The sequence below is a fragment of the Canis lupus genome, chromosome 26 (assembly GCF_003254725.2).
Source record: "Canis lupus dingo isolate Sandy chromosome 26, ASM325472v2, whole genome shotgun sequence".
Lineage (NCBI taxonomy): Eukaryota > Metazoa > Chordata > Mammalia > Carnivora > Canidae > Canis > Canis lupus.
Window position 1 is genome coordinate 36,026,098 of NC_064268.1, and position 14,436 is coordinate 36,040,533.

The window sequence follows — 14,436 nt, forward strand, 5'->3', positions numbered from 1 at the left end:
CATTGAAACTTCTACTAGCCAGCAATTTTAAGTATCTGAAAGTGACACAACTCATTTTGCTTGAAAATATATGATAATATATTTACACTACCCCCAGATGATTTTTTTCCCCAGTCATTCCTAATTAGTGAAGTCTTACCATATGACTATTCTCTTTTGCTAAAATGATGAGAAAATTCTGGCATTTAGGTGTGCAATCATACTTGGGACACTGCCCAGCTAAAATAAAAGCTACTTGAGACACATGTTAAACAGCATTATATGAAGAAACTTCATTTGAGTAAAGAGAGACAGAGAAAACCGGACTGATTTTCCACGTAAATTCCCTGGGTATTTTCCTGAATGTCTGGATAATAAGCAAGTTTGTGAATGATCCTCCATAACCTACTCATCTGTAGTTGCTATGGAATGCTCTTTATAAATATTAATGCTCACAGATGAAAAAGAATCCATCTCTATCAAGAACATTGCTATCTAAATTTTGAGAAGATTAAAAACGTTGATAAAAAGCTAATTAAACAATGAAACATTTCTTCAATTAAAACTTATAAAAATTTAAATGACCTTTTGTTTTTAATTTGAAATTATTTTGACACAAGGGTATTAGCACAAGATCGGCCAAAGTTACACTGAACTGGTTAGAATCACAGCTTGGGGACAGATCGGCATCAGTTTATAAGATTATATCACGTTCGTGAGTTTAGCTGAAGGCAATCAACAGCATTACTGCAAAATCTGTGACTCCGAATATTGATACACTATTTAAAATCCTGTTTTACAAAAGATAATTAAGAGGACTTGCTGTTTAGTCCATACAGCAGGAAAAGTCAGATAAATAAAATTCATCAGAATTGGCTTGAAGCAAGGGGGGGAGGGGGGATTAGTATGTTTACCTTTACGTCGGGAAGCCTGTCATGGGTATTTCTTCTTTACTTTGTCATAAATATGTTTGTGTGTAGGCGTGTGCGTGTAAGGGCATGTATGTGCACAAAACGCTTCGTTTTCTTCTCTCATTCCCCCTTATTCATGTAACACGAGATATAGAGACTTTACATCACAGTGTTTAAGTATTAGCTTTACAACATAGCATCTCAATTACGGAATATTAAGGGAAAGAGCAAATAGTACCCCAGGACTCTGTACCCTCTTTAGGGTAAAGTGTTACTGGGTTTTCAGCCCTACTCAGAATCGTCACATCATGTTAGGTGGAGCTTCGAACTTGCTGCCACCTTTACTTGGAAATTAAGCACGGTTTAAGGAGATGCGCGCAGGTGCCCCAGTTGATAAGAAGTGGACCTGGGATGGTTAACTTTATGTGTCAACTTCCTAGGCCACGATATCCAGATATTATTGGTCCAACATTATCCTAGATACTTGCGTGAAGGAATTCTGTAGAAATGAACATCTAATTCAGGAGACTTTGAGCTGTGGATTACCTTCAGAATGTTGGTGGGCCTCGTGCAATTGTTTGAAGGCCTCAATCGAAAAAAAAAAGGCAGACCTCCCCAGAAAAAGAGGATTTCTGCCAACAGCTGACCTTCAGATTTGAACGGCAACATCAACTCTTCCCTGGATCTCTAGCCTGCTGACCTCACCATGTAGATTTTTGGATTTGCCAGTGCCACAATCACATGAGCCAATTCCTTAAAATAAGTATCTATCCATCAAGATCTATCAATCGTCTCTCTCTCTATCTATCCATTTATCTATCCATCTATCTATCGGCTCCATTTCTTAGGAGAACCCTGACTTGGGTTCAATCCTAATTCTACTATAAACTAGTTGGGAGACCCAGGCAAATTACTTAACCTCATCAGGCCTCTGTCTTTTCAACTGTAAAGAAGAATAATAAATATTACCCCTTACCTCATGGGATTGTTTTGAAGGTAAATAAATTTTATACACGGCAAGCATTTATTATAAAAAGCATGCTCAGTGTGTTGGACCTTGTTCTAAGCGCTCAGTAAATACACACTAGGATTTCCAAGCTTCTTCTGACATAGATAGTAAACTAGCAGTTAGTCTTAGAAGCTAAGGTAGTATGGATTAAGAGAATTTTTTTGTTTTTTAGAAAAAATTTCCAAGGTTGCATGGATATCTATTTTCGTAAGAGATATTCAAGATAAAGGAAAACAACAAACAGGTTCTGGAAACATCCATTTCTTGAGTAGATTTTCAATAATTAGCATCTGCAAATAGTGGAAGTAAGGTGGACTTTCCTTTATAAAATAAGGATGTTCTTAAAAACGTGACTGACAATAAATTATCTGAAAAATCAATGACAAAACCACTGAAAACTATAAACTAAGAAATGCTTGAAACTTGGTTTTTAAATTGTTAACACTTCCTGACATTTCTCTCTGTATTTATAGTTTATACTTGATCTCTGTATATTCCCTGCATTTTTCTCATCCTTTCTGCTTACTACCCACATATACTCTTGCCCTATAATTTCATCTTCTTCCCCTGCAATTGTCTGCCAAGTGAATACTGTTTGTGTTTTTGTCTATTGTGTCTTGGTTTATTCAGAAGAGAGCCTCACTGAACATTTATTTCCTTTTGGAGAAAAACTTCATGACACTGACCCAAACGCTGAAAACTTATGGAGAAAAAAAATGATCGAAATTATGACTTAGTAGTTGACCACCTCATACGTGTCAAAAACGATCACAAAGAAAAATTAAAAGGTGAATGACATATGCAGGAAGCACATTTCTTACGTCCTGCCAAGTATTTGATAGAAACAGTAATACATACTGTTATTTTACAATGTTTTATACTTTATTTTTTGTTTTGTTTTGTTTTGTTTTATACTTTACATTAAACCTGATCTCCAATTATTTCACATTACTTCAGAACAATCTTACAAAGACAGGAGAAAGCAGGATTTTGCAACATCGGCGCTAAGGACAATTTGGGCCAGATGATTCTTTGTTGTGGGCAACAGCCCGGCGAAGCAGCCTTCCTGGTCTTTACCCACGAGATAGCAGTACCTCTCCCCACCTCCACCCGTGACAGCCAAAAATGTCACCAGGTATTGTCAAATGTCCTGTGGAGGGATAGAATCCTCACCAGCTGAGAACCACTACCAGGAAGTAGCGGCAATCAACAGGATTGTTGACAAATTATGTAAAACCCAGAGAAGTTAAGTCATTTGCCCAAATACACCCCTCTTAATGACCTATCAACCTGACTGTTCTGGGACACTGCCATGAATGCTTAGGGTAAGACGTTGATCACCACCTATAAACTGACTAACGTCTATACGGCAACTCTCTGATCTTACAGGCACTTCTGAACTCACTTTGTCCCAGGCTGACCCAGTCATCTTCAGGCTTTTGTTTTCTCCCAGAAGGAAGACATGGTATTAGAAATTACAAGTTAGAGATACACGATATGAAAATCTTCCTAGGTGTACGATCTGTTTGGGTGGTGCCTGCCTCAGTTGTTTTTCAAAGCCGTTTCTATCTTAATTTGCCCAAGATTTAGGAAACAGTCCATCACTCTTACTAATTAGATAGCTAACAGGTCATCCGACCAGTCTGATTTCTTCTTTCATGCACATATAAATCACCGAAAACGTTCTTTTTATAGAAGCATGAGAGCAAGAGACCTAGTCATACACTGAAAATTAAAGGTAGAGCCGACACTCGGATTATCTGGCCAAAAATACCTTCCGCAAGTCTTGAGCTTCTCTGGAAGCTTCGCGAGCTTGCTCAACGACCTGGTGGCATGCAGACGTGCCCGCTGTAATCAACAGCATTTCCCTCTTTCGCCCTCTCATCCTTTCTCCATGTCTAAAAGCACACTAGATTCTCAGATTCGTATTCTAAACACGAACGCTTCATATGACTACTCAGCCACTGTGTCTAAAGCGTGTTCCACCTCTATCCAAACTGCTTCTCAAGAACAAAAGACAGAGAAGTGGAACCATACCATATAATACATCACCATCTGTGTGCAGGCTGATAAGATGAAAGGCAGCATCTGAGTGTCAGAGGATTAGAGTTACAAACCATACCTTCCATGACGTACACCAGTGACCCCACATCTCCTTCTTTGATGATGCAACTGTCTTTGCCGTACTCCACCGGGTACATACAATCCACAATCTCCTGGATCTGCGACAGCTCCAGGTTCTTCATGAAGTCATTGTCAAGGATTGCTTCCTTTATGAGATCCTTGGACCTAGGGGAAGAGAGGGAAGATTTATTGGCACATCCTACAAGTGTTAGCACAGTCTGTGAAGTTTAGCAGAGCCGGACAGCGCCCTGGCACATTACAATGCATTTTCTTGTTAGGAATCCAATCATTTTGTGAAGGACCCGAGAACAAACTAATCCCATGGCAGTCTGAAAGACACTGAGAAATTCTCCTTCAAAGGGTGAGAAGTTAATGCACACGTGACCAACCAGAAACAAGCACACTCACACCGTTCCCATTTTGGTTTAGAATGTGTCTTGATCACAAAGATGGTGAGAAAACCAATGGACAAGCACTTTATTATTTTTTATTTTTATTTTTTTTGGACAAGCACTTTAAACCGAAGTTTGCAGCTTAGTTTAGGGGCACTTGATGGGATAAGCACTGGGTGTTATGCTATATGTTGGCAAATTGAACTCCAATTTAAAAAAATATATAAAAAAGAATTAAAATTTTTTTAATAAAAGGAATAGATGTGAAAAAGATTCAAGAAAATTTTATGGAATAAACACTGTTATCACTATCTTTACACATTACAAAAGAACGTCAGGATGTACCGTATAATACACACGCATGGTAAAAAAACGATTTGTTTACCTATTTTTTATATGCCTCTTCCACTAGACTTTACGCTCCATGCGGGTGGGGATCATTTTTAGTTTCTTCTCTCCTCCATGCCAAGTGGCTACTATAACGCGAGTTATGGTGCGGGTGTTCAAGAATAATATTTTGGTAAAACATGTTAAGAACTGGGTTCCTAATTAGCTGTTGGAAACAACTAGTAGAAATAGTTCTTTATCCATACCTTACACATTTTCAGAGAAAGTCTATTTCTCCAAGCAGCTTAAAGTGAGGTAACCGGGCGGATAAAACTATTGAACAGGATGTTTTTAAACACAACATGATTTAGACCTGGATTAAACAGGCAGTCAGTGTGAAAGATATTTACGAATTATGTAACTGGGGTTCAGTGGTTAGCAGGAAAGTTTTGCAGAATTTAAAGATGGTGATAATTTGATTCTCGGGGATAAGAAGTTCCAAATGATTTCCTACGGAAACAAAAATTAAAGAGAAACCAAGAGGAGCACAATCAGAGGGCTGTTGGAGATAAGACAACAGTTAGAACCTTAACAACACGGAGAGAAGGCAGCACATTGGGAATTTTACATAAAGAGTCTTAATTTGAAAAAGATCTGACTATGAGCTGGTCCTTGTCCCCATCTTCTTCACGAGTGGTTCTCAGAGAAATGACTGAGTAATGAATAGTGACTAACGCGTTAGTTCTCCCCATTTCTGGGTGTCTTTCCTTCCAGACCTCAGTCCAACTGGACTAGAGCCTTCCCACATCATGTCTAAACTGGTTTTGGTATTTAATAACAAAAAGGCATACGTAAAAAATAAAAACGATTGAACATTTACCATTATGAAAAATACACTTAAAATGGACTGTTACGATGCAATTAAATTGTTTATGAAGAATGTTAACGGCATGGGGGGAATTATTAGACTATTTTTTAAGTGAAAAAGCAGAATGTAGAATTGTTTTTAGAATAAGGGGATATTTTATAAGAGAATTCAGAGACAAAAGAGAAATTTAGGTAATAAGACAATGTAGAATGAAAGAAAACCAGGAGCCATCACTTCATGTCTCTTAGGATGGCCGTCATCGAAAAGGCCAAGAGGTGACGAATGTTAGTGAGGATGTGGACAGGATGTGGAACCCTCGTGCACCATTCCTGGTGGGAATGTAAACTGGTGCAGCCACAGTGCAAGGCAGTAGGGAGGTTTCTCAAAAACTTAAAAATACATCTACCATCTGATCCAGAAATTCCACTTCTGGGAATAAAACCAAAAGAAACAAAAACACTAACTTGAGAAGATATCTGCACTCCCGTGTTCACAGCAGCATTATCTACAACAGCTGGGACATGGAAACAGCCCAAGTGTCCACTGATGGATGAATGAACACAGAACATGTGGTATACACGCTTGCGCGCGCGCGCACACACACACACACACACACACACACACACAATGGAATATAATTCCGCCAAAAAAGAGGAATTCCTACCATTGGTGACAACCTGGATGAACTCTGAAGGCATCATGCGGAGTGAAATAAGTCAGAGAGAGAAAAGCAGCGTACGATCTCATTTAGATGTGGAATCTAATATTAAAACAACACACACCGACCTCATGGAACAGAGACAAGATGTGTGGTTACCAGAAGTGGGGGACTGGAGAAGGAATTGAAAGAAGGCTGTCGGGATCCCCGGGGGGCTCAGGGGTTGAGTGTCTGCCTTCAGCCCAGGCCATAACCCCGGGGTCCTGGGATCGAGTCCCACATCGGGCCCCCACAGGGAGCCTGCTTCTCCCTCTGCCTGTGTCTCTGCCTCTCTCTCTGTGTCTCTCATGAATGAATAAATAAATAAAATATTAAAAAAAAAAAAAAGAAAGAAAGAAGGCTGTCAAATGCACAGACTGGCAGTTAGAAGGTAAGTAAGCACCGGGATGACGGACACGATGAGTATAGCTAACACGTCTCCATGACACACAGAGAGCCGGGAGGGGGAATTTTTCTCTCTTTTTTTTAAATCTATGTGAGAGGATGGTTGGTAACTAAAATCTACTGTGGTCCACGTGTCACAATAAATGCACATCGCACCACCCGCCATGCTGTACGCCTTAAGCTCACACAGTGACACATGTCAGTTATTGCTTGATAAGACGGGGCGGGGGGGATGAGCAGCTGCACAGAGCTATACGTGAAGACCAGGGCAAATATAATGTCACTCCCAGGAAGTGGAGGGTGAAGAAGGCAGTAACCATACTGATCGCGGTAGAGGTAACACGTAGGGAGGAGGAGGGTGTACGATCACGACCTGAAACAATAGGAGGAAATATATTAGAGGGAAATTAACAAAATGTTGGCACCGGTTGCCTTTGGTGACAAAACTACAGGAGCTACTGGGTGTGGCTCAGTCCCTTAAGGGTCCAAGTCTTGGTTTCAGCTCAGGTCAGGATCTAAGGGTCATGAGATGGAGCCCTGGGTTGGGCCCCATGCTCAGCGGGGAGTCTGCTTGAGAGTCTCCCTCTCTGCCTCTCCTTCTGCCCTGGGCCCTGCTTGCACACGCGCTTGCTCACTCTCATAAATAAATAAATAAATAAATAAATAAATAAATAAATCAAACTTTTTTTTTTCTACTTTTCTCTGTGTATAAAAATTTCTAGAATGGGCATGCGTTTTTATATTGGAAAATCATTTTAAAGGTAGTTTATAAGAAGCGTGCTATAAGGAGAAATAAAAAAATATTCCCATTTAATTGAATTCTCATTTAAATAATGATATATTTAATGCTGACTGGCTATGATTGGTGTATTCAAATTCTTCTTTTCAATAGATTCTCGTTCGTATGGCCTGGGTGTAAATACTAATGGTAGGAATTTTCACTTAATAGGGACACAGCCAGTCATTAGGAATGTCAGAATAGACTATTTTAAATGTGAGACTTTTACTGTAGTCTGACAGGGCTCTTAAGCTCTTTGTTTGTTTAATTTCAGCTTGCCAAAACTCTGTTTCTCCTGAGGCAAAGAGCTGTTTCTCGAGTCTTCAACACAAGATGCAAAACTCAGTCCCCGTCTATGATCTTCATGAAATCTCCTTTCTTAATTCTCTTTACTGTCTCTGACCTCAAGCATGGCAGTAGCACCTCCCAAGTGACTCCTGAGATCTATCGTTCTAGGATCATGTTTCCTAACATCAGGACTTATTTGATCCTTAGGAACTTAATTTTAATCAAATAGTATAAATATGCTCTTTACTAAAAACTGCTTTGTTTTCTTTGCATCAAAGAGCAAGGTCATCATCCATAGGTTCGTATTTTCTGATATAATAAAGCCTGGATGTTACTGGTCAGTCAGAATCCCAACTTGTTTAACTATAGATGGTGTCTTATCCTTTGGGAAATATTAATAGTGCTCCATTCAAAATCTAAGCCCCAGAAATGCCACCAGCTTAGAAGTAAAGCCCTCTTCCAAAAAGGAAATAATTTGCTCAGTCCAAGGATGAGAGAAGAAAACCCCTTTCTCATTTCTCGTAAGTGACACTATTAACTTGTTTCACAAAGATGCCAGCAAAGGTGAAACAACGAGGTCCAATGCAATCTTTTAGAATTGTCCAGATTTTCCAAATGCTTACCACGAGGTCAGGGGGGAAGGGGGCTTCAGGATGCTCTTGCTTCTCACATGTCTTATGAGATGGAGGACACATTCAGTCTCAAGTGTCTTTAGAAGCACACTGCAGGTGCTCATCTATGTGTGTGTGCACCTTAAAGCAAACCAAGCAATACAGGACCTACCTCTTAGCATTTATCCCTTCGCACAAGCATCGTCCAATAACATGTTGGACTCTGAAACATCACAGATCATCCATCTCATGCCCCTGGGTGGCACAACTCTGAAGATGTTCTTGGCGGTAATACTTAAGGCCCTGCCTCTTCATGCAATTTCCCTTTAAGTCCTTTCTCATGGAAAGCTTGAAACATTAGGTCAACTCCCAATAGTCCCTACTTGCTCCAACCCTGTGGACTATAATCAGTCGGAGCCTCCACGTCCTAACCCTGTGAATCTTTTTCCTTCCCCGAAGAAACAGTCGAAGACGCTCAGTGAAACTGAAATATGATGCCGCACGTGAGACCTGTGAGCTGTGTTATCAGTGTGGGAGCTGGGGAAAGCTGCTATCACAAGTTCCAGAAGGTGGCTATCTCCTCTCCGAGTACATATTTTAACAACATGCTGCATGAATGCGGCAGCCCGACCTGGGGGCTGTAAGAAGCAAATACAAAGATCTTGATTTTTGATCCTGTTGCTTCTGTGTATAAACAATCTCTTAAAAAATGTTTTCTTCCTACACTCCGAATTTGTGGCTTTCAAAACACAAACACCATAAAAGGAACTTGGTTATTTTGAGCTAGCCCGATTGATTTGTCATCATCAAGTTGTCAGCCTCTGAAATATTGGCTATATATAATGGTGTGCTGGTAAACTGGCTCTCCAAGAGGGAAAAAAAAAAAAGAGAAAAAAAAAAAAAAAAGCCCTGGTTTGTAGCATTTGCCAATTTCTCTGGTATAAATACTCCCACCATAGCCAATTTCAAGCTACTAATGTAAAGTGAACCCGCTTGCAAAATTCCTGAAAATTTAACAAGCAAGTTCCTATACGAGCCAGTTAAGAGTTGGCTCCAGCACATAGCTGGATATAGATTATTTTTCTAACACCCTAAGAACTTAATGTGCCTTAATTTATAAGTGCCGAAACCAACATCATAATCCTTTCCTTCTTTAAAAACTTCATTAGGTGGTATAATATCCTCCAGATAATTTAATGCCAGGATTTCCAGCCATGGGTCTTCCAAACTCTCAGATTTTAGAAAAGGAACTAGAAAGTCCACTTCCCCATTTACTACTGCAGAGTTCCTGAACAGACACAGAATGTTCGAGAGAAATTGTCTTCCTACATAATCTTAGGGAAAAATCAGCACTTCTAGGGAAGTGTAGGAAAGTGTACACCTGCCTCTCTAACGAGGAGGCCAGCAGTGCTCCCTCTTAGTAAAGAGCCTTAGTTTTCTCAACATTAAGCAAAAGGCTATTGCACATCGTGGTCACCCTGCAGCTGGCGAGCACTGTCTGCATGGCACCAGCCTTATTTCAAAGAGCTGGGATGACATGACAGCAGGATCCAACCACGTGAAGACTGAAGAGAAGAACATTCTAAGTTGAAGAAAGAAGACATACCAAGGGGCAGAGGTTGGAATGAGCTTGAGCTGTCCAGAGACCCAAAGGGAGACCCCCACCCCACCCCCGGGCTAAAGAACAAGGAGGGAGCAGGGCAGTGACATTGCAGCTCCTGGGAGGCTGTGATGGTGCTTCAGCATCTTCTAAAGCCTCAGGAACACAGGGAAGGAGCAGAAGAGGTATAATTGGCAGGTGACGGATCAGACAAAAAAAAAAAAAAGTAACACACACGTACTTTAAAATATTACTAAGTTCCCAGGGGTTCTCTGCTATGTATTGCACGGGTTACCGGATGCTAAAGCTGTACCTTATTACTGTGCTAATAGAGGAGAACCCTTGTCTCAGAAATCCTCCATTGTCCTGGACTTTGAGTCACTGGCTCTCAGGCAGCTTTTCCATATTAAGGAAAGAATGAGGCCTCTTCTCCGATTTCAGGCCATCTTCAGGGACCTAGAATTTTCTCTCCAATGACAGCCTCTCTTTCACTCCCCACCGCCCCCCACCCCCGAACACACACCAGGCCATAGCCAATGTGGCCAAGTAGGCCAGGCCCAGAAGCATGAGAATTACTATCTGGTCCCTCCATTTGACAAAGACTTCCGGGCACTTCAAAAAGTAGTCAAAGCAAAAAAAATAAATAAATAAATAAAAATAAAAATAAAAAAAATAAAATAAAAAGTAGTCAAAGCTATTAAATTGTTACTGAGAGTGGAAAAATCAGCCAAAAGTCGTTTTAAAACATCGTATGAAACTCATGCAATCATCCTTCTGACTACAAAAGCCAAAACAAGACTCACAGTCTCGTTAGCTCGCAGTGCTCAGTTCCAAGCTCATGTGTCAGGAGGAGCAGTAAATGCAGTTTCAAAGCCACCCCGGCCTCCAGTACAGTCGCAGGTGGCACCTCAGAAGTCCAAACCCCCATGATTGGTTTACCCGGATTAAGTTATCGCAAGGCCCCTTAAGAGTTGCTAATGTCAGGAGTCCCTGCAACAGGGCAACTGCATCCCTCTGCTGCGAAATATTCGGGGGACCACCTGCAAGCAAGAGAAACTCTCAGAGTTGTGGTCTCACTGCCCCAACTGTCACAATTCTGCCCAAACAGGGGGCCCTATTTCTTGTCTGACGGCTTTCCTGCATGAGCTCTGTAGGGAGACGTCAGTTTCTGAAAGATAACATTTAATCCTGCAAAGCTACTGACCAGTTTAGATAGTTCCTCAAAACTGAAAATCCGTTTTCAACCAGTTTCAAACTGTATCATCACATCAACCAACTCTGCTGTGGCTCTCCCGATCTTGTAGCAAAAACCGTCCTGAAAATATCAACATGATTTGCCACATTCGAACCTAAAATCAGCGTTTGATACAAAACATGGGAATCGCTGGTCTACACATGCATAGCTCGGAGGCGACCTACTCATCTTTTGTCTTTTACATGCATCGCAAATAATTTCCAGTGGCCATTTCCCTTCTCACGCGAACCCTATGGTTCTAGAACAGAGGAGTATCCAAGTGAAATCGAGATATTATAGCACTAAGGAAAAACAATGGCTGGGGCAAGGAGAAGATGGTTAACCCATGAAGGCCGTGTGCTCACATATCACGGAAGCCTTCTCCTTGCTAACTAATACTCTGTGTTCGTTCAAGCTAACTAGCAGCTCTTGGCATCACTGCTTAGATGTTAGCAGATGGAGCAGACTTGTACTAATTAAAGGAAAAGGAAATCACCGTTCGTTGCACGTGTTCACCAACTTCCAATAAGTCAAGGTGAGACCCTTCCACTCAACCGCTCACATCGCTCAGCGCTCCAGGGATACGTTTCACGGCTACTTCACACTACTGAGCCTAACCTAAAATAGAACAGTCGCCAAAAGAGCCCAGATCAAACTCTCATCCTCTGAATGTGTCTTTCACATCGTGCAAGTAGAAATATGGGATTTCACAGAAGTGCGGTCAAGGGCTTTCCAGGCGAATAACCAAGACCGTCCGTGTTACCTTGCGGAGTGAAAGAACCGCGTGGCCTGGTCTACGGTGAACTAACTCTGCCAAGTGTAGATCTCTAAACTGCAAAACAGACCAACAATGAGGAAGAAAACATCTGACGTCCCTTTACACGCCCAACTACGATTCAACATTTTGAAGCAACCGTTTACCTTTCGAAACACTCAAACAATTGAGATCACTGAGAATTCACTCGCTTCCAACAAGGTCAACTTGATCACGCCATGAACGTCCAAGTTCCTCGGCCCCCAGGGTGACCCTGCCTATGGGGCACGGATCGGGTGCCACGATGTTTTGTCTAGGTCTTGAAAACCCAGTCATCACTGTGTGCTTACATGCTGCCCTTTCAATCAACTACCTCAATGGCTTGATTTTAAAGTTGGTCATCGAAGAAATCATTTTAGGAAAATTTCCTGTTCTTCAGGTACTTCTCAGATTTAACCTCTGGGATAAACTGCCTTACATTTTAAATGACCTTACATTTGTTTGAATTCAGCAGCAGGAAAATAACATGTTTCTCTATCAACCGCCCACCCCCAAATTGTGTGTATTTTCTCTTGGCTGAAAATTATAACTTGGGTCATTCATTATTTCCTCTGGTGATGCTTCTGGAAAATTCAAGCCAAATTTAGCCTTGTTCCAGTGACCCGCAGGTCTTAAGGAGCACATTGTCTATTTTGATGAACTTAGTCCAATTACATTTCCAAACACCTTAGTTTGCATTAGGGCTTTAATATATTAGGACACTTTGAGTCAGCCTGAAGGGAGGTGACATATATACTAAAACTCTTTGTTTAACAATGCAAATTTAAGGGACGCCTGGGTGGCTCAACAGTTGAGCATCTGCCTTCAGGTCAGGGCATGACGCCGGGGTCCCAGGATTGAGTCCCGCATCAGGGTCCCCGCAGGGAGCCTGCTTCTCCCTCCCTCTGCCTGTGTCTCTGTCTCTCTCCCTGTGTCTCTCATGAACAAATAAATAAAATTTTTGAAAACAAAAACAATGTAAATTTAAAAACCAGACAATCAAGCTCCTGGGCGTAAAAACTCTATGGTTTCTAAGCTTCTTAACCAAAGTGCAAAAAATTAATCAATGACGACAAGATGAGATCATAGTAGTAGTTATACTATCATTACCACTATTCATCACATGGTTAATCCATGTTCCTCAGAGAGGAGCCTAAGCTCACATAAATCTCACAATGACTTATTGAGTTTGCCGTGGGGGAACTGAGGTTCAGAGCACCCATAGAACTAGTCCAATGTCCTGCAACTGGTACACGACAGGTGAGAGTCAAGATATAAAGATAAGCCCGTTTGACTTCTCAGCCTCAGTCTCCAAAATCACATGACTTATGAGCAGTATACAATATAAAATGGTATTGATAACTTGAGTAAATTACTCCAATTACAAAATCAAAAAGCAAATATTCTTCTCACTTATCTCTACTTCTGCAAAAGCAAGAAGGCTATGCTTGGATAATATGACCTTTTATCTGCAGAAAGCACTGCATGCTTTTGAAACAATTCCCCATCTAACATTTCATTCTATTATTGCCACAATCCTTTGCAGTAGGTAGAACAGATGTTACTATTATCCCTACGTAACAGGTAAGAAGACAAAGGCCTGAGGGGGGTTAGATGCCTGCCAAATCCATGGTAGAGATTCAAGTAGAACTCGCCTGGAATAAACACGTTTCCCACCTCTGTTCATTATATGGACATTCATATTCTCTCTGTCTCTCTGTCTCTCTGTCTCTCTCTCTCTCTCTCTGTCTTTCCCTGTGTCTGTCTGTCTCTCTCTTTCTCTCTCTGCCTCTCTCAGACCTTCAGCCACTGGGCAAACACTCAATAAATCCACTGCACCAGCATCAGCAGGGAACTGTGCTCATTTGACAATAATTCTATAGTGTAAGAAAATTCTGTGATGGTTCATTCAGGGAGATTCCCTCTCTGACCTAAATCACTTTCCACATGAGAGAAGTTCCAATGTCTTGTGGCTCTCACCAGGAGATAACCTCTAATACAGAACCATCTCTTGAATTCAGCCATGGAATTCAACTTATTTTGGTTCCAGGGTGTTCACACGTGTCCTTTCATTGGTCTTGAGGGCACACCCTTCCCCCCCTCTCTTTTCCTTCCTAAAAGCCTGCCTCAGACAGACCTCACACATAAATATGCAAGGGGAAGTAAGGTATACAAAAATTCACTGTCAGTTTGGGTGAAGGTCTGTATTTGAACTCAAAAAGAAACTTCCCATTATGCACGTAAGATGGAAATACAATTTTTCAAGAAAAAAAAAGGCAAAATGTCGCCATTTTGCAATTAGTCTAATTCATGACAATATCGATGTATTTCAGGGAAGTCTGAATATCACAGAGTAAACATTAAATGCTGTCCATGTACGTATTCTTACAGCAGAAATCTAATATGCAGAATTTATAAAT

The 14,436-nt window shown here is 41.0% G+C and overlaps 1 protein-coding gene across 3 annotated transcripts in view; it reads right to left on the reverse strand.

The window, feature by feature from the left end:
- PRKG1 (protein kinase cGMP-dependent 1) overlaps window positions 1–14,436 on the reverse strand; it is a 1,199,334-nt gene that overhangs the window by 1,037,593 nt on the left and 147,305 nt on the right. For all 3 annotated transcript variants that reach the window (XM_025441421.3, XM_025441420.3, XM_025441422.3), the window contains exon 2: window positions 4,022–4,188. In XM_025441421.3, coding sequence (XP_025297206.1) covers window positions 4,022–4,188 — 167 coding nt within the window. The remainder of the gene's footprint in view (window positions 1–4,021; window positions 4,189–14,436) is intronic.